This window comes from Aricia agestis, chromosome 19, assembly GCF_905147365.1.
Source record: "Aricia agestis chromosome 19, ilAriAges1.1, whole genome shotgun sequence".
Taxonomy (NCBI): domain Eukaryota; kingdom Metazoa; phylum Arthropoda; class Insecta; order Lepidoptera; family Lycaenidae; genus Aricia; species Aricia agestis.
The window spans coordinates 4,265,312-4,284,485 of record NC_056424.1 but is presented as its reverse complement, the minus strand read 5'-3'; the positions used below and the strand labels follow the sequence as shown (position 1 = coordinate 4,284,485).

Here is a 19,174-nt window from a genome sequence, read left to right as displayed (position 1 = left end):
TATGTACTAATAAGTGTAATCTATGTTTCTTTCTATACTATGAAATGCAGCAATACTTACGGCCGCATTTAACATATTTTAATGATTTTATTTAACTTATTTTAATGATTTTATGAAGAATTTGACAGATAAAGAATGGGGCTAAAGTCAAAATCTTTATTTTATTAGTAGCTATGAAATTAATATTCGTCTCTGAATGCGGCAGTTAGTAAATTTAATTTTTTTATTTTAGTAAAAATCAGTCATATAATATGAGAGAAAAAATAATTGATTTATAGTCTGATGGGGGACCATCTTAATGGGCATTGTCCAAAAAAAATCACATGTACTTTTTATTTATTTTTTCGTTAAAATAGGGTATTTTAAGAATATAAATTAAATAATTTTGAAATTCATTAGCTAGTTTAATGTGTATCTTCTTCTGTTTTACTACTTCTGCAGTAAATAGAGTTCAGTTTTAAATGGGTCTTTAAAAATTAATGTCCATTGCATCAACGCGTCGCTTTGCAATGGGAAATTACATATTATAATTTTATAATTATAAAAGTTGCTTAACAGTAATTTAGTATTCTGAGTTATAAAACACATCAATGCCATAAAATTTATATATAAAATCTAAAATAAAACAGATAATTGTAAATCAGATCATGTAATATAGCAAATAGAAATTGCAATTTGCATCGAAAAGGAGTTTCAATTCGAACTCGATTCTTGCATCGAATATTGTTATATTTAATCGATATTGGGAGGGTCCCAAAGGGTATGGAACTCTATAAAATTTTACTGCGAATATTACTTCGCCAGACGAATATTAAAACGTATAGGTAAGTATGTTTCGATTCATTTCGAGCCAAGTTACAAAGGTAAACAAAAGCTTGATCAAATAGACTTGAATAAAATGTAATTAATGTATAAGTAATAAGTATAGTTATACATTTATCTTAGATATATATAAAAATGGACTTTCAATTGTGTTAGTAACGCTAAAACTCGAAAACGGGAAAAATATTGGGATGATTTTAGTCTTAAAATAGTCGTAGAAGTCTAGGGAAGGTTTTAAAGTGACACGAAGTTCACCGGGACAGCTAGTGACATATAAATTTAATGTTTTCATCTATTTTCATTGTAATTTTGTTATATATTATTATTATTTAAAAATTTTCACGCTATACGTGGCAGAATGTGTCTGAGCTAGCATATATATTATTATTTTTAAAGATCTTTTTGTACCATATTATGACAAATAAATATTTTAATTTGAATAGTTTATCTATGTGGCTACGAACAATAAAATAAACCGTATCTTCTACAGAGTGAATAAATATGATTTTTTAATTTTGTTAATTTTTAAAACCCGAGAACGGCTGAACCGATTTGGCTAATTTTTATCCTTGAAATGTATGTGGAAGTACAGGGTAAGTATATACAGTGTGTAATAAAAATAAGTGAAAATACTTTAGGGTGTGTACGTGTTCCTTGTAGAGAGTTCACTGTGAAAGTAGCAGTGCTGAAAGACGAAAATTTTTTTCACTTTCGAGCGTCACGAGTTTCCCCATACAAAAGTGAAAAAAAATTTTGGTCTTTCAGCGCTGCTACTTTCACAGTGAACTCTCTACAAGTAACACGTACACACCCTAAAGTATTATCACTTATTTTTGTTACTTACGTAGTTGGTATAAGTAGGGAAGTGACACGAATTTCACCGGAACATCTGGTAATGTATAATAATATTTCGACGCTACGCGGTGAATAAATTAAGTTTAGCAGTATTGTAACTTGAGCTTTGAAATTTAGACGAAAATGATAAAAAACTAAAAGTAACGGACGCACTCTAAATACATTTAATGATGATTAAACTTCAAATTAATGATGAGTTTGATAGAATAATGTCCATTGTCCTATGGACATTTTCTAAGCCCTAACATTATCTAAGCCCCTTAAGGCCTGAGCAAATGACCTTGACCACACATTTGCCGCGTTGCCGAGATCGCACCAAAATCCTATTTTTTTACTTATTTTAGTTCAAAATTGACCTAAAAAATATTCAAACGGCAAATATGTAGTTAATGAAATTGTCGATCTATTGGCGTGTGTGGAGATACTGAATGTATGCTTGGAATTAAATAAATTAGTATTAATTTGGAAGCTGCAGGATATCATGAGTATAATAAACAAAAATAGGAAATTAACAACGAAGAAAGGAATGTTCATATGCTGAAGATTATTGCTGTATTTTTATTATAATTTTTTGCTTTCAAATTATGAGTTAATAAGGCTCTAAAAACGATCTCCGTAGGGGGAGCATCTTAAGTCAAAATCTTCATTTAAAAATCATTTAAAAAATCAATATTCGTCTCTGACTGCGGCAGATAGATACATAAATACGCAGTCAGAATAATATAAGTGTTGTAAAAAAAATATAATTACCGATTTTTTGAGAAAGGAGACGAATCCATATCCTTTTGATTTTAGCGTCTGTGGATCCCTTACGACTCGACAGTCCCTGTAACAAAAAAAAGTATTAAAATTACAATCACTTATAAACCAATAAAACATCAAGGTAACCGGGAACAGTTTAGGGTTAAGTTCGTAACGCAAGAAAAAAAAATCTAATTAACTTGTTACTATAGAAGGTTAACAGTAATAAGTTAAAAAATATAAACCTAGTACTTACTACGTAAAAAAAAAAAGTCAAATAATGGCTAGATATTACGCGCAGCATTATTTAAAGGTAAGTACTAGTACTAATATCTATTGACAGTACATGTATTAAAATCGGACCAGTAATTTAGCCTGTCAAAATCATTAAACTTCTTTTTAGTTTTGCCGTAGTCGGTAAAAAAGAGGATTTCAAAACCTCGAACTAGGTACAAAAGCCTATAGGAGAATTAACGAATAATTAAATTTTAATGATATAACCTACGAATAATAAAAACTAGATATAACGATGTGATTGAACTTTCTTTCCGTTCTAAAATATTCTAGAACATTTTGCGAATCGAGTTGGTTGGATGACGTCACGAGATCGGGTAGGTCATGGTTTTACAGGAGTGAAAGAGATGTCGACGTTTTTTCAAGACGATTGAGCGAGACAGTTGAAATTTAAAACAAAAAATACAAATGACGCCCGCAACTCCGTTGCGCCAGTTTATCCCGCAGTAACAGTACATTTTTCCGGGTTAAAAATTATTCTATTGTCCTTTCCCGGGACTCAAAAGTATCTCCATACCAAATACCATTGACGTGGGAGAGCCATGCTTCGGCACGAATGGGCCGGCTCGACCGGAGAAATACCACGTCCTCACAGAAAACCAGCGTGAAACAGCGCTTGCGCTGTGTTTCGCCGAGTGAGTGAGTTTACCGGAGGCCCAATCCCCTACCCTTTTCCCTTCCCTACCCTCCCCTATTTCCTTCCTCAACCTCCCCTTTAATTCCCTTCCCTACCCTCCCCTGTTACCCCTTAAAAGGCTGGCAACGCACCTGCAGCTCTTCTGATGCTGCGAGTGTCCATGGGCGACGGAAGTTGCTTTCCATCAGGTGACCCGTTTGCTCGTTTGCCCCCTTATTTCATAAAAAAAATACCAAATTTCAGCAAATTCAGTGAAGAGGTAATAGACAAACAGTCAGACGATCAGATATACAGACATACTTTCGCATTTATAATATTAGACACATAGTACGGGAGCCCTAGAACAATTTTTTTTTAATACTATCAAGCTAATTGTTCATGAATAGCTGCATTTTGATAAGATGAACAACATTTTTTTAACCGACTTCCAAAAAGGAGGAGGCTGTGGTTTTTTTATATCTGCGAAAAATCTCGAAAGTGGTAGCTAACAGAAATAGAAAGGATTTCATACTTTGACTTGATGGTCCTAAAATATGGATTGTTTTATTTGTAGGACAAGGTTACTCTTAAATTATATAAAACAAATAAAACAGTCCATATTTTAGGACCATTAATTCAAAGTATGAAATCCTTTCTATCTCTATAAGCTACCACTTTCGAGATTTTTCGCAAATAAAAATGTTTGTCTTATCAAAATGAAGCTACTCACAAAAAATTATTGATAGTAATTTAAAAAAAATGTTCTAGGGCTCCAGTATTACGGATCGTTCTATTACGAAAGCGATAAAAAAGTTGACAAAAAAACTGTAACAATGTGAAAAAACTAGAGTAAATAAAAATACATTTTACAGGGAAAAGAAAAGGGTTGAACTCTTTAGATTTTCTCAATTCCCTTTTAATGATACTCGTTATGTTTTTACTGTCGTAGCGTCTGAAGACAAAAAGAAATCCTGACTATTTTCTGAGGCCTAAGAGGTGCGAAGAAATGTTTTTAGTTCGTAATATTTGGGTGTCTGGCTTACTTGTGACAGCTACATAATAATATATATCACTAGCTGTCCCGGAAAACGTTGTTTTTCCTTATAAAGTATTTCGATTTTCGCCCATATTGTTTTATTGAAGCGACTAAATAAGTATGTCACAATGTCAATCGCTATCACGTCACACAAACAATGGTCGCCGTCAGTCTCGAATTGTAATAATTTACTATTATTTATTCAACAAAATAATGTACCTATCAATATAAAAAGTAGATGTTGTCCGATTCTCAACCCTAGGCGATATGCTCGCTAAGATTCACGAAAATCGGTCGAGCCGTTTCAGAGGAGTTCAACCACGCACTCCGTGACATGAGAATTTTATATATTAGATATTATTTAGCTTTTATATAATATTTTAGCTACTTCTTACGTACGAGCACAGTTTAATATACCGTACTTAATATTTTCAGCGTGTTACATGATGTTCTTACTCTACATAACAAAACACAATTATTATCACTGTTAAACAATTTAGTAACTCTTTAAAACAATAAAATAAAATCAACCGCCATTTTGGAAACACAAAACGATTCAAATTTCGAACCCACAACAAGGATATTGTTTCACATTACTAGAAGGACCCACTAAACTTCCGTGAAATGCTATCTCTTTCGCTCCCAACGCACCGATATGGTCTATCTCGCTCTGTTTAATGTTGAAATAAATTTTTAACGGTGCCCATAAAACTTTATGAGATCTCAGAAAGTATGAAGTGTTTTTAAGATAAGTAAAGTCTGTAAGAATTCTATACCGTATTTTACTTTTAAAATGTCATTTGTCGATTGCTAATTTACTTCCGCGCAAAATCGAAGGAGCTTTTCGAAATTGACTTGCCACTTGTATTCTATTAGTGAATGCCCACAATTACGCTAGGCAGTTATTGTCTGGGAACGGTACATTTTGCCGCATTAAACTATAATGTTTACTTGTTGCCATAATAAATAACTAGCTGTCCCGGAAAACGTTTCTTTGCCATATAAAGTATTTCGCCCGTATTATTTTATTGAAGTGACTAAATAAGTATGTCACCATGGCAACGTCCACCGCTATCCCGTCGCACAAACAATGGTCGTCGTCAGTCTCGAGTTGTAATAATTTACTATTATTTATTCAACAAATGCACTTATCAATATAAAAGTACCCAGTAGCCGATTCTCAGACCCACTGAATATGCATATAAAATTTGGTTAAAATCAGTAAAGCCGTTTTGGAAGAGTACGCGGCCTAACATTGCGACACGAGAATTTTATATATAAGAAAGAAGATATTATTCAGAAACTTATTTTATATACTTGACACTTCGGCGAAGATCAAGTTTAGTTCGGAATTACACAAGAGCACATCTCTCATTAATTACTCTCATAACTCAATAGGACAGATGACCTAATTTGAAAACAGCATTTTTTTTCAATTCGTGAATCGAACCTACGACTTCCGAGCTCAGAGCCGAGTACCAAACCACGAAGGCATTAGAGAAACCTATGCCTCATACCTCATAGACGATAATTTAAACTCCCACATCAAACTAAAGCTCCTTTTCCGAACAAATTAAATTTAGTTCGTGAATAAATTCGGCTACATTTCGCCGATTGGCAGCCATTTAATTTTTTTCTCACTAAATTTAAAGTAACATTTCACTCAAGCTGGATTGAGCCAGTTTTGGCTCGTGGACAAGTTTCCAAAACAGAGGCGTGGTGGAGGTGCGAGCGATTTTATAAGCGGACCGGAAAGCGGGATGCTTTGTATGGGTGTGGTGAATACGATTAGTTTGAATAAATAATATAATTGCAGTCTTATTTACCCCTTGAATAAAAAGGTAAAAAAATGCTTCGAATCCCATGGACTGCATTCAGAACCAACGCATCCATTTTGGCTAAACTAAACATAAAAACAAGGCTCTCTACCATCTGCCTCAAACACATTTTAGAATATATCGGACACATATCCAGGATATACCCTAAAAAGGAGACAACCTTGAAAAACTAACTGACAATATTAAAGGAAAAATACCATGAGGTCGCATTCCCATGCGTTGGTCCGATCAAATCCGCACCACACTTGAGTCCACCGTCTACGATGCTCTTCGAGTGGCCGAGGCGAACAGCTGGCATAACACCATAAGAAGGAAGGGCATAGAAAGGTGAAATCACGACCCTCAGACATGAGGAACACGACTGGAGGAGGAGGGAAAAGGTAAAAAATCGAAACCGCTATATTATAAAATATCGCTAGGTGTAGCTTATTCACACTAACTTTCTTTAATTATTATAATCCAAATATCATTGCGAATGCGCTCGTATAAACCATTTAGATGCTGTGTAATTTTGATTAACTACAATGCATTATATAAATAAAATAAATCTAAATCTGGCCATCCATACGACAAAAAATATATCTACAGGGTGTAACAAAACCAAGTAATAATACTTTTGGGATTGTATTTGTCCCTTATAGAGTTCACTATTATAGTACAATACAACTAAGATTGACAATCAATGTATCGTATGTGTTAGATACAGGATCTGTGCTCATTACGTTACACAATACATCACTCGATGATCCGGTAAGGAGGCTCAACTCCAGCACTACTTGACTGCAGTGATCAATACCATCGATACAATTTCATTGTTTACTCATCTACTGTACCTACAGATTATAGACAAGTTTGATATTATATGAATGGTAAAAACTATATCTATATTTATGTCCACACTGTGCACTTTCATCTTCAATTTTCGTCATCAACTTTCATATTGGCGTATTCAATAATTGAATGCGTCAAGGAACGCAACGCCAATTGGCATTTTTGAAGTTTTGGATACGGTCAGAGGGCATGCGTCGCGGGCATGCCTCACGTTCGCTGTTGACTGCGCTATAACGCATGCCCTTGACGAACAGAAAAAGCCACAGTGTGGACAAAGCGTATAGTTAATAACTCTATACAATTTTAATTATAAATGAAGACGTGAGTGTGTACTCGACAACTAACATTTTATAGTATAAAGACAACTACACATGTTTTCCCTTGTTACTTACCTACTTTATCACCTGACTAATATATCTGGCTATACGCAAATCTATTTTTTAAATTGACAAATATCGGTTTAAAATTGACATAGTTTCATACTTAGTAAATTTTTAACCAATCGGGCTGAGACTATGCATGCATAAAACTACTATGACGTAAGAAAGGATTTTAACAAATTCCACCCCTAAAAAGATAAAATAGGGGATGAAAGATTGTATATAATAATACTTCTTAACGTAAGCGAAGCCGCGTGCAAAAGCTAGTAATGTACAAAAGAAGAGTTATCTTCTCCGATAGTCAAGCTGCACTTAAAGCACTGACTGCCGCAGAAGTCTCGTCCAAATTAGTTCTGGAATGCATTGAGACGTTAAACATGCTGGGAAGGAACAACAACATCCGCCTAGTATGGGTCCCGGGCCACAGCAACGTCCCCGGCAATGAAACCGCTGACGAGCTGGCTAGGCTTGGGGCCGAGAGTCTCATATATGGTCCAGAACCATTCTGTGGTATAACTCCCAGTACCACAAAGCAAGTGCTCAAGGAATGGGGTCACAGACTATGCAGGAAGCAATGGGCTGAGACCCCTGGCCTTGAACACTCCAAGGCACTAATTCCTGACTTCAACAAGAAACAATCAGAATTAGTGCTCACCTTGGGTAGGAACCAATTAAAAATCCTTACCAGAAGCCTAACTGGGCACTGCAAGCTCAACAAACACCTAAACAGAATGGGTATTTGTAGCATAATGACTTGCAGATTCTGTGAGGAGGAGGATGAAACACCTATTCACCTTCTCCTCGACTGCCCTGCTCTACTACAGAGCAGGAACAGGCACCTTGGTCGCCACGAATACTCGTCCACAGAGGAAATTCGTGGCACCAACCCCAACCATATCGTTCAATTTATGAGCAGTATTGGGTTGGGGATGATACTCTAGTGCGAAGGAGTCACAATAGATCCTCATGGGTCGCAGTGACGTCAGGGCTACAGTGACCTGCCTTCTTTAAAAAAAAAAAAAAAAAAAAAATGTACAAAATAATTTATTATTAATATTGAAGTCGCTGACATTTATTCATCTTTATTGGTTTATTATTATTTAAATAATGACATTTCTTTTAACTTTGGTGATGAATACAAATGCAAATTAAAAAGAAATAAACGAAATCACAACATTTTAAACTACACTGGCAAATATCATTACCCTTCTACACGTAGTCGGGTAAAATAATATGATAATGTTCAAGTAGATTCCGCATGAGCCAGCTGGTACAGAATTTAGGTTGCGTGCTCAATTATTACAATTATGCCGGGAAATTCAAGCCAGCCGCGCGTGTGACTTGTAAAATATACATTACCGTAATATGTGAGCTATTTTCACTGTTTTTCTTCAATGTGTACAATGTACATACTTTATTCATTGGTTTACAATTCCTGGACCTGCTTAAGGTATGAGTAATTAAAATAACTTAATTTTTTCTCGTCATAATATTATGATTGGCACAAAAAAGTTACCTGTTTGTTGCTTAAATTATTCATTATCTTTGTGCTAGTTAGTTTAGTGTATTTTGACAAAATAGCATTAGTAGTAGGAAATTAAATATTTTAATAATGATAAAATAATAATATCTATGAACGCTTCACACAACGTCAGTCTGGCCCCGTGCTAAGTACCTGAAGGACTTGTGTTACAGGTACCAGACAACGGAAATATATGTAATACTTTTATGCTATACATATTATATTTAAGATTTTTATTATATGATACACATATTTAATACACACCGAAGACCCAGGAACTTCTTGAAAAACTTTTTGTTCCGTCGGCGGGATTCGAACCCGCGAAACCCCGGCTTGAGGTACCAACAGCCCACCAACTGAGCCACGGAGGTCGTTAATACAAATAAAACACCTCACTTTAAAATATAAACTGACTAGCATAAGTTTCTTTACGATATTAAGATAAAATCGCTTTCCGCGCTCGAGCCCGCTCGCACTGCCACCCCACCACCTTGGCATCAGCCCAAGTGACGAATCGTACATATTGTTTATTGTCTTCTCATCTTTTTACGGATCTCGGCTGCAGAAGATCAGAGATACAGGGGTATTACTTGCCCCAGATACGCCGATACGCTTGCATACTATCTACGAAAACATTCCTTATATACAAATGTGAGTCAGTCTGTCTGGCTGTCTTTTGTAACTTCATTTGAATACCACCTATTTAGTATCTAATCTACAACAGGTAAAGAAATAATACGTAAGGTAGAGGTTAAATCCTCTTATATATAAAATTCTCATGTCAGAATGTTAGTCACCGTACTCCTCCGAAACGGCTTTACTGATTTTTACCAAATTTTATATGCATATTCAGTGGGTTTAAGAATCGGCTACTGGCTACTTTTTATATTGATAAGTGCATTTGTTGAATAAATAATAGTAAATGATTACAACTCGAGTCTGACGGCGTCCATTGTTTGTGCGACGGGATAGTTCATGAACGTTGCCATGGTGACTTATTTAGTCACTTCAATAAAATAATATGGGTGAAATACTTTATTTGGCAAAACGACGTTTGCCGGGACAGCTAGTAGAAATATAAAAGTAAACCACACAAGTTTGGAATAACAAGAATTCATGTCAGTTTTTTATTTTAACGTTTTTTCAACATTTTTTAGAAATAATCTTGGAATACAAATATTTGGCTGAAAATCATCATCGCTGCTAGACAAAGTCATTGTTTCAATCAGCCATCCATACTAATATTATAAATGCGAAAGTGTGTCTGTCTGTCTGTCTGTCTGTTACCTCTTCACGCCCAAACCACTGGACCGATTTTGCTGAAATTTGGCATGGAGATACTTTGAGTCCCGGGAAAGGACATAGGATACTTTTTATCCCGAAAAAATGTACGGTTCCCACGCAATAAACGAGTTTTGGCGCAACGGAGTTGCGGGCATCATCTAGTAACCTATAAACTCATCCTTTATTTATATCTCGTAAAAGACAACTACTTTTATTTACTTTATACCGGCCACTGCAAATACAATGGAATAGCATAATCAGTCTGAACAATAATTCTAAGTTATCTTTGACCACATAGCCTCAGGGATCAAGCGATTGTAACTCGAGAATGAGAAAGGATAAGAAGTTGTTTTTTGCTACTTATCTTTCTTTAATGTTGTTTTTTGAGCGGGACAATTTAGTTTTTGTACGAATCGTTTTATTTTATAAATGAGAATTCAACGCTGTGTTGTCTCGAGTTGCTTATATACAAACTTTCGTTCGGAAGAAATTTAACATTATTTTATATGTACTAAAATACATAATTATTTACAATTTATATAAAACAAAACAAGTGCGACTTGATTTCTTCAATCACACCGGAAACCGCATAAAAACATAAGCATAAAAATATTATGTCCACAAGTTACAACTATACTAGGATAAATTATGTTTATTCATCCCACAGTAAACACACATGTTGTCGCAATAAAATCCATACTTCCATACTTCTAGCCTTACTTATATTATTACGGATTAATATTACAACTAATCATCACACTACCAAAAAAAAAAAGTACAAAGCTAACAGCCAGCGGAAATAAAGAAGTAACCAAACGTTTCAATGAATTGACACATCAAAAAGTTTATGGCGAAAAGACTATTTGGTGCGTCCATAAATTTAAGAAAAATGATTTTTAACGATGCCAAAGGTTTTACTGCCGTCAAGTGGCAAGCACGCTGGTTGGAAATAAAAAAATATAATTTCAAGTGAAGATCGTAGAGCCAGAGAATGGACAGAGCGTTTTATATCAATATGCAAAGTAAATACGGATCAGAAAGTATGACAGAGTGTTTCGCGACATAATCTGCATGTGATTATATATTTTCTAGTTCTTGTCCAGAATTCTGATGAGTCCACGTGACAGGTTATAAAGGCCTACATACCAACAAGATATAAGTATTGGCAACACATTTTCTCGTTTTAACGAGTTGTCAATTTCGTAATTGCTCAGTATTTTTTCTTAAGTCTATAGTCTATGGTGTTTGAAAAAAAAAATAGCTATACATACCTGTAATAGACTATTGCTACTTGTACTATTATCTATTCTGTGCTTTTGCGTTAGATCTTATCATAACTGTAGTAGATAATAATTATTATGAATGCTGCCGCAATGTTTTTGGTATATCTATAATACAAATAAATAAATGAAAATAAATATATGTTGGAGGCACTTATACAAGTGGGCTACTGCCTGGTTAGAAATTGAAAAAAGAATAATGTTAAGGAGGCTAGTTATAAATTAAAAAAAAAACTTACGATATTTCTCCGAAAGGCGCGAAGGCGTCCCGTAGGTTCTGTGTTTCAATTTCTGGACTCAAGTCGCCTACGAAGATGTGGTAGTGTTCTGAAACAAAAGAAAAATACGTCATTAATTACAAGATCAAAAAACTATATATATTTTAAATGAAATAAGTAGGTAATAACACACTTAACAATATTTAATAAAGATATCTGACACGATACAAGTAATGTAGATAAGACTTTCCGAGTCTATGGGAAAGTATTATGTTTGTATTGTGGTATTGCATCTTTTTCATTTCATTTCAAACATTATATAATAACATTTTATTTCTTCTATAAGTAATACTTTTATAATTTAGAGAAAAAAAACTCTCTATTATCTAGCTTGAAAGAAGAAGAAGAAGAAGAAGAAGATATTATGAAGATATTATGTTTGTTGGTGTTAACTCAAACATAATAATCATAATATAATAACGAGTTGTATAACAAAAACATTCATAACAAATTCATAATATGACACATGCTATTATAAAATTACTCATTTGATAAACGACGCCACACCTTGGAATTAATTTGCTTTAATAAGGTTGGCTTTTATGAGTGACCTAATATTGTGTATGAATAGAAGAAGTAAAATAACGCGCTGGTGAAATAAAAAAATAATATTTTTTTTATTTTAAACTAGATGTCGGCCGCAACACCGTTGCGACAAAATTCGTTTTCGCGCGGGAACCGTACATTTTTCCGGGATAAAAACTATCCTGTGTCCTTTTCCGGAACTGAATGTATCACCATGCCAAATTTCAGCAACATCGGTTCAGCGGTTTGAGCGTTAGAGATAACAGACAGACAGACACACTTATTATTCAATATTAGTAGGATAATATGGATTAAACATCCTGTGTGGTTCCGCTCGCTTAAATAATAAATACCGCGGGAATCGTACATTTTCAAATTGTCCCCGTAGTTTAATCTATATTTTTTTTTATTTCAATAACTTAGTTCAATAACTATAATTGACATAACACAAACTATAGATGATTAAAAAGTATAAATAAATAGGAAAAGTAAAACAACACGCTTTTCATTTAAAACATAATATTTTATTAATGATTATGATGAAGCAAATATTTAGTTTCAAACACATCAGCTAAAACCCATTAAAACATATTTCTACGAATTTAGAGATCATAATATTACTAGATGATGCCCGCGACTCCGTTGCGCCAAAATTCGTTTATCGCGCGGGAACCGTTCATTTTTTCGGGATAAAAAGTATCCTATGTCCTTCCCCGGGACTCAAGGTATCTCTATGCGAAATTTCAGCAAAATCGCTCCAGCGGTTAATAGGTGTGAAGAGGTAACAGACAGACAGACAGACAGACAGATAGACAGATAGACACACTTTCGCATTTATAATATTAGTATGGATAAATGTTTTTGAGTTAAAGTCTGTTGGTGACCCAACAAGTATATAATAATCCTAGTTAAGTAGTTTCAAAAGCAAATAGGTTTGACAACAGGGTTAAAATACGAAATACGCGGTTTTGGTGGTCACACTACATTTCCTGGATTAGTTTATCATAAGTAATTTAGCAGTTAGCTTATATTTTGTTTTGTGCAAGAAGGGTAAGTTAGAAGCTTATTATAATAATAATAATTAAAGTCGGAAGTAATTGATGAAGTGAATAACAAGCTATTTAAATTATCTGTTTTTAGGGTTCCCTACCCAAGGGGGTAAAAACGGGACCCTATTATTAAGACTTCGTTGTCTGTCCGTCTGTCTGTCTCCAGGCTGTATTTCGAGAACCGCTAAGCTAGATTTCTGAATTTTTCGCAGATTGTGTATATATTTGTTGCCGCTACAACAACAAATACTAAAAACAAAATGAAATTAATATAGGGGGCTCCTATACAACAAACGTGATTTTTTTGCAATTTTTTGCTCGATATTAAAAATGGCAACAGGTAGGCACATTTTTCACAAAGGCGTTAATTATATCTGTACTTTAATAAATAATACTGTTTCTTCTCAATACATACTAACTGTTGCTTCTCAATACATTTTGGATAATGTATTGTATGTTAGAAAGAATTTAACTAAATTTAAAACTAAAATTGATAGTCACGGTAGAAACACTAGAAATAGGCACAAGCTGGAAATACCAGTGATCAGACTTAGCAAAATAAGTAAAAGGTCAACGTATACGCCTTTACAATAAAATCCCGGAAAACGTTCAAAATCTATCAATTAATAAATTTAAAAAGTAATTAAAGAACGTTTGTGTGCCAAAGCCTACTATACGGTCAACGATTTCCTAAACGATAGCACATCTTGGGAGCAGGATGGCTGCTTGCAAGGCTGCAAGCAGCGAGTGCGAGTTTCTTACGCCGGTTCTTCTCGCCGGGTTAGTTCCCGAACCGGTGGTAGGCAACATGTAGTTCAACGTTCTGAAAATATTTGATTAAAATTTATTCAGAAATAAAACAATTTTTATTTTATCTATTTATTTTATAATATTATTTAAATAAAATTAAAAAATCCCATACTAAAAACACAATTTTTGGCCTAGTTTTGCTCTATAACAGTACGGAACCTTTTGTGCACGAGTTCGACTCGCACTTGGACGATTATTTTGTTTTAGGACCAGGAAAATTAAATAAAAAAAGTAGATTTTATGTATAGTTATTAGCCAGATGGTGAAGTAGGTAAGTCTCGGAAGGTTTGTTTGAATTATTGTGAAAAAGTGAGTGAGCTTTTATGTTATAAAATGTTAGTTATTCACTGCAGCTGCATCCACTAACGTCTTCAATTGCTTCAAGTATAGGTTCCGCACGAGTATTTAGTTCTAGGTTTTCGTTTAAAAAATATTATAAATAACTTCGAATAACATTAAAAACGTACCAACATCAAACTACTTAATTACCATAATTTTTAAATTGTGTCAACCCTAGCTCGTTAAGGCACCGCCGAATTAAAAACAACTAGCCCGGCTGAAGCGTTACTCGACAGCGCGAACTGTTTGTTAATTTTTTGACCTACATCCCTTTACCTCCGCCGCGGCGCGGGGGCGGGGCGAGGGGCCATTTAATCCATTCCGACGGAAGGGAATTGAATATTCCTCGCGCATATTATTTTCATATACGCTCGAATTGCATCGACGCAGGGCTGCCTCCCGCTAGTTTGAATAATTTATGTGCCGGAATATATAGGCCGTAATGAGATGCTTTGATCAAAAATTAATGATATTTTACATAATGCCTGGCCGTTTTCAATCATCGGGCTGGGAAATAGGGAAATTAATTTTGGGCTTTCGACGACTCTATTAGGTGTGTGCAACGAGCAATTTTGTATTTGGTGATGCACAATTTATAACATAATTTATTTGTCTGTCTTCTACATGGGTCATCATCTATATTAAATATAGATGATGACCCATCATCTATATTTAATAAAAATGAAATTTACAATTTTGTTGGCCTAGCTAAAACTCGAAAACGGCTGAACCGATTTGGCTAATTGTAATCTTGAAATATTTATGTAAGTCCAGAGAAGACTTAGATTAGGAGGGAAGTATACGAAGTACTAGGTCATCTAGTATAAAATAATAAAATATGGCCAAGTCAGATAAGTTGTGGATAGACTATGCGGCACTTATCAGGAAGTGGTGAAACAGCCCCTTGGTGTCTTTTCATTATTATGATAACTCACGGCACACTTAACGTGAGTAGTATCAAATAATCAGATTTTTTGACAACGATTTGACTATTCGTATACGAATAGTCAAATCGTTATCAAAAAATCTGATTATTATATATTATAAGCTATAGGACAATACATTACGCAGGACGTTTTTCACAATTTTTGTCCCCTTGCTAAGATCTCAAAAGATTAAGGTGTTACTTCTCTTTCATTTAAACTTACGAGAGATTCGACTAAAAGTATCGAATAATTAATATTATAATTATTGTGAAAAACGTCCTGCGTAATTTATTATCCTATAGCTTGTACTATTGTATAATATATTATTAATAAAGAATTTGAATGAACACCACCTAATGCCTTCACAGGGGACTGTTCCTCATTCCAGTCCCTGGCCTATCGCCTATGATTATTTATCGATCATATTCCGTGAACAACGGGACGACTCGTCTCGGAGGATTCCGTTGTAATGGCGCTCATAGGGGCATTGGGGAGGATAGAATTTCAAGTAGTATTTGCTTCTATTGAAAATTGAAATAGTATTTGGGGACTCGACATGACGATATTACAATAAATGTTGTAGATGGATACACCATAATTATGACGTTAACGACCAGTTAACGTCATAATTATAATTATCTGTTAAGCATATTTTGTGTATTAACCCACATTTTTTTGTTGAGTTATGAAAGCAGTCTTGTTCTATCTAAAGAACATGACTGCATTCATAACTCAATACGTAATTTTTTGTGGGATAAAAAAAAAACGTTCATTAAAAAATACACTGTAACAATCTTTTTTGAGTGTCAAAAATCTTTTTAGTTTCTTTTTATTACATAGGTAATAGACATTCCGCGCGGCTTCGCCCGCGTAAATTAGTATTTACTAAATTAATTTACGCGTATTATATTTCACAGACAAATTAGCCCACAAAAAATAGCCTGTGATCCTTTACGTGGCATAATTCTTATCTGTGCCAAATAACATAAAAATTGCTCTAGTAGTTCGTGAGATAAGCCCTTTTATATACTTTCCCCCGTTTTTTCCACATTTTTCTCTATTTCTTCGCTTCTATTAGTCTTAGCGTGATAAAATATAGCCTATAGCCTTCCTTGATAAATGGGCTATCTAACACTGAAATAATTTTTCAAATCGAACCAGTAGTTCCTGAGATTAACGCGTTCAAAGAAACAAACAAACTCTTCCGCTTTATAATAATATGAGTAGAGATTTTACAGATATAGCGTTTTTGGCATCTAATATCTATGATCTAGAACTGCCCCGGGGCAGGGCAGGCAGGGCAGGCGGAATGGATACGGAAATAGCCGAACAAAACCGATGATCCACGAAGCACTTAGAATTAGTTAGTATTTACGTAGGACACGTACCAATTTAAACTTCGGCTATTTTCGTATCCATTCAGCCCGCCCTGCCTCGGGGCAGTTCTAGATGCCTAAAACGCTAATAATTAGATTGTAAGGCATATGGTGGATCCGCATTATTTGGTCGAGTTATGACAAGACAATTTCAGTCGTAAAGCTGGGTATGGCATATTATATAGTCCTACAAAATTGTATTGCAGAAAAAAGGTCGAAAAATCAATAAACAATCTATAGCCTTATAGGTTCATCCTGATTGTATAAACTATAAAGTTTTTTACAATTTATTTCATTGGCAGCCCTAGACCGTAACAGATTACTGAATATTAAAATATTGAATGCTTACTCGATCAAACTGAAAGCAGACAAATTGTCCATCTCTTTTGTGCGTGTAATAGTCTTGGAATATTCATTTTTATGGTGTATAGGTGTAAAACTTATAATTTGTATGTGACAACGCCGCTATAGTCGATACACCGGATGGATATAAAATGAGTATCAATGCGTCTGATTTCTCGTCAGTTGTGTCATCATACTTATATATTATTATCCATACTAATATTATAAATGCGAAAGTGCGTCTGTCTGTTACCTCTTCACGCTCAAACTGCTAAACCGATTTTGCTGAAATTTGGCATGGAGATACTTTGAGTCCCGGGATAGGAAATAGGATAGTTTTTATTCCGGAAAAATGTACGGTTCACCGCGATAAACTAATTTTGGCGCAACGGAGTTGCGGGTGTCATCTAGTAATATTATAAATGCGAAATATGTCTGTCTGTCTGTTTCCTGTTCACGCCTAAACCATTGAACCGATTTTGCAGAAATTTTGTATAGAGATACCTTGAGTCCCGGTAAAGGACATAGAATATTTTTTATCGCGGAAATATGTGCGATTCTCGCGCGATGAACGAATTTTGGCGGAACGGAGTTGCGAGCTTCATAGAGTATATCATAAAGCCTACTAGATTATGACAGTGAAGGGAGAGAAAATGTTTTAGTGTACTACGCACACACTTGGGCACTATATAAATCACTCCTGATTTGATTTACGAGCCTGATTAGTTTCAAATTGAGCCGCAGCATGATTGTGTGCTTGTGTATATGAGATGAACTAAAAGCTGTTGAGATCGAGCTGATTCGATTCTCCATTCTGTCCATAAAGTTAATATACTTAGCGGAATAGAGCAACAATCTCAAGCTGTCAAACGAAACCGAAATTGGTTTCATCTGTGTGTAAAAATATGTGTACGTATACACTTACACAAGCATGATTGAACATGATTTCTATGAGATTAAATTGTCAACGTGCGGCACGTGCCGACTGGACGTCAAAAAAAATAGTGCTGCTGTCATGTTACACACGTCTCTTTTTACCACGCAGTGTTACTGATAGTGACATCTCTCTTGTTCAGGCCTTTGTTTCTCTATTCCGCTAGGTATATTAACTTTATGATTCTGTCAGGACTCAGGAGTAAGGTAGCTATGTGGCAAATACTAATTAGTGATAATTGTCAGTGTGCACATGCCCCAACGTTCTTCCCCGTCATAAAACCCACGATTATGTAATTTCCCGTCTATTTACTGAGTAATGCCGTCACGACAAAGGTAGGCTGACCCGCCAGTGTCAGAGTGACAACGCATTATGCCGCGCCGCGACTGCGGCCTACATACATAATTACCGCCGTAAGGCTCCGTTTACACCTGGCGATGTTTTTTTTATGAAATAAGGGGGCAAACGAGCAAACGGGTCACCTGATGGAAAGCAACTTCCGTCGCCCATGGACACTCGCAACATTAGAAGGGCTGCAGGTACGTTGCCGGCCTTTTAAGAGGGAATAGGGTAATAGGGGAGGGTAGGGAAGGGAAAAGGATAGGGGATTGGGGCTCCGGTAAACTCACTCACTCGGCGAAACACAGTGCAAGCGCTGTTTCACACCGGTTTTCTGTGAGCCCGTGGTATTTCTCCGGTCTAGCCGGCCCATTCGTGCCGAAGTATGGCTCTCCCACGTCACAATGTTTTTTTTAATCTAGTCGGCCCGAACGCATGGTTTCGCGGCTACACTGTGAGATTATAAACTCACTTCAGATCATGTGACATGATCGAAAATTTGTAAGACGGAGGGAGCGTAACAACGGGTTGTTCTCCGAAAGTGTCGGTAGGAGCGACAAAGAAACGAAGTAAGGCAACTTGGCATTTCATGAATGTAAAATTTCTTACAAAAGGTCCCAAAACATATTATTCAGTAGTACAATATAATACTGTTCGTATTATAAGCTCTCTCTCACTTGCACAAACACGCACAAACTTTTTCCTGCCCCATTTGGGGGCGTCCACAAATTACGTAAGGTGTTTAAGGGGGGGAGGG

At 35.3% G+C, this 19,174-nt stretch overlaps 1 protein-coding gene across 2 annotated transcripts in view; it reads right to left on the bottom strand.

Annotated features, from left to right (window-relative positions):
* The window catches only part of LOC121736504 (nucleolysin TIA-1), a 163,180-nt gene that overhangs the window by 26,104 nt on the left and 117,902 nt on the right, over positions 1-19,174 (bottom strand). For both annotated transcript variants that reach the window (XM_042127733.1, XM_042127734.1), the window contains 2 exons: positions 11,739-11,826; positions 2,428-2,503 (listed from right to left, as the gene is read on the bottom strand). In XM_042127733.1, the coding sequence (XP_041983667.1) occupies positions 2,428-2,503; positions 11,739-11,826 (164 nt within the window). The remainder of the gene's footprint in view (positions 1-2,427; positions 2,504-11,738; positions 11,827-19,174) is intronic.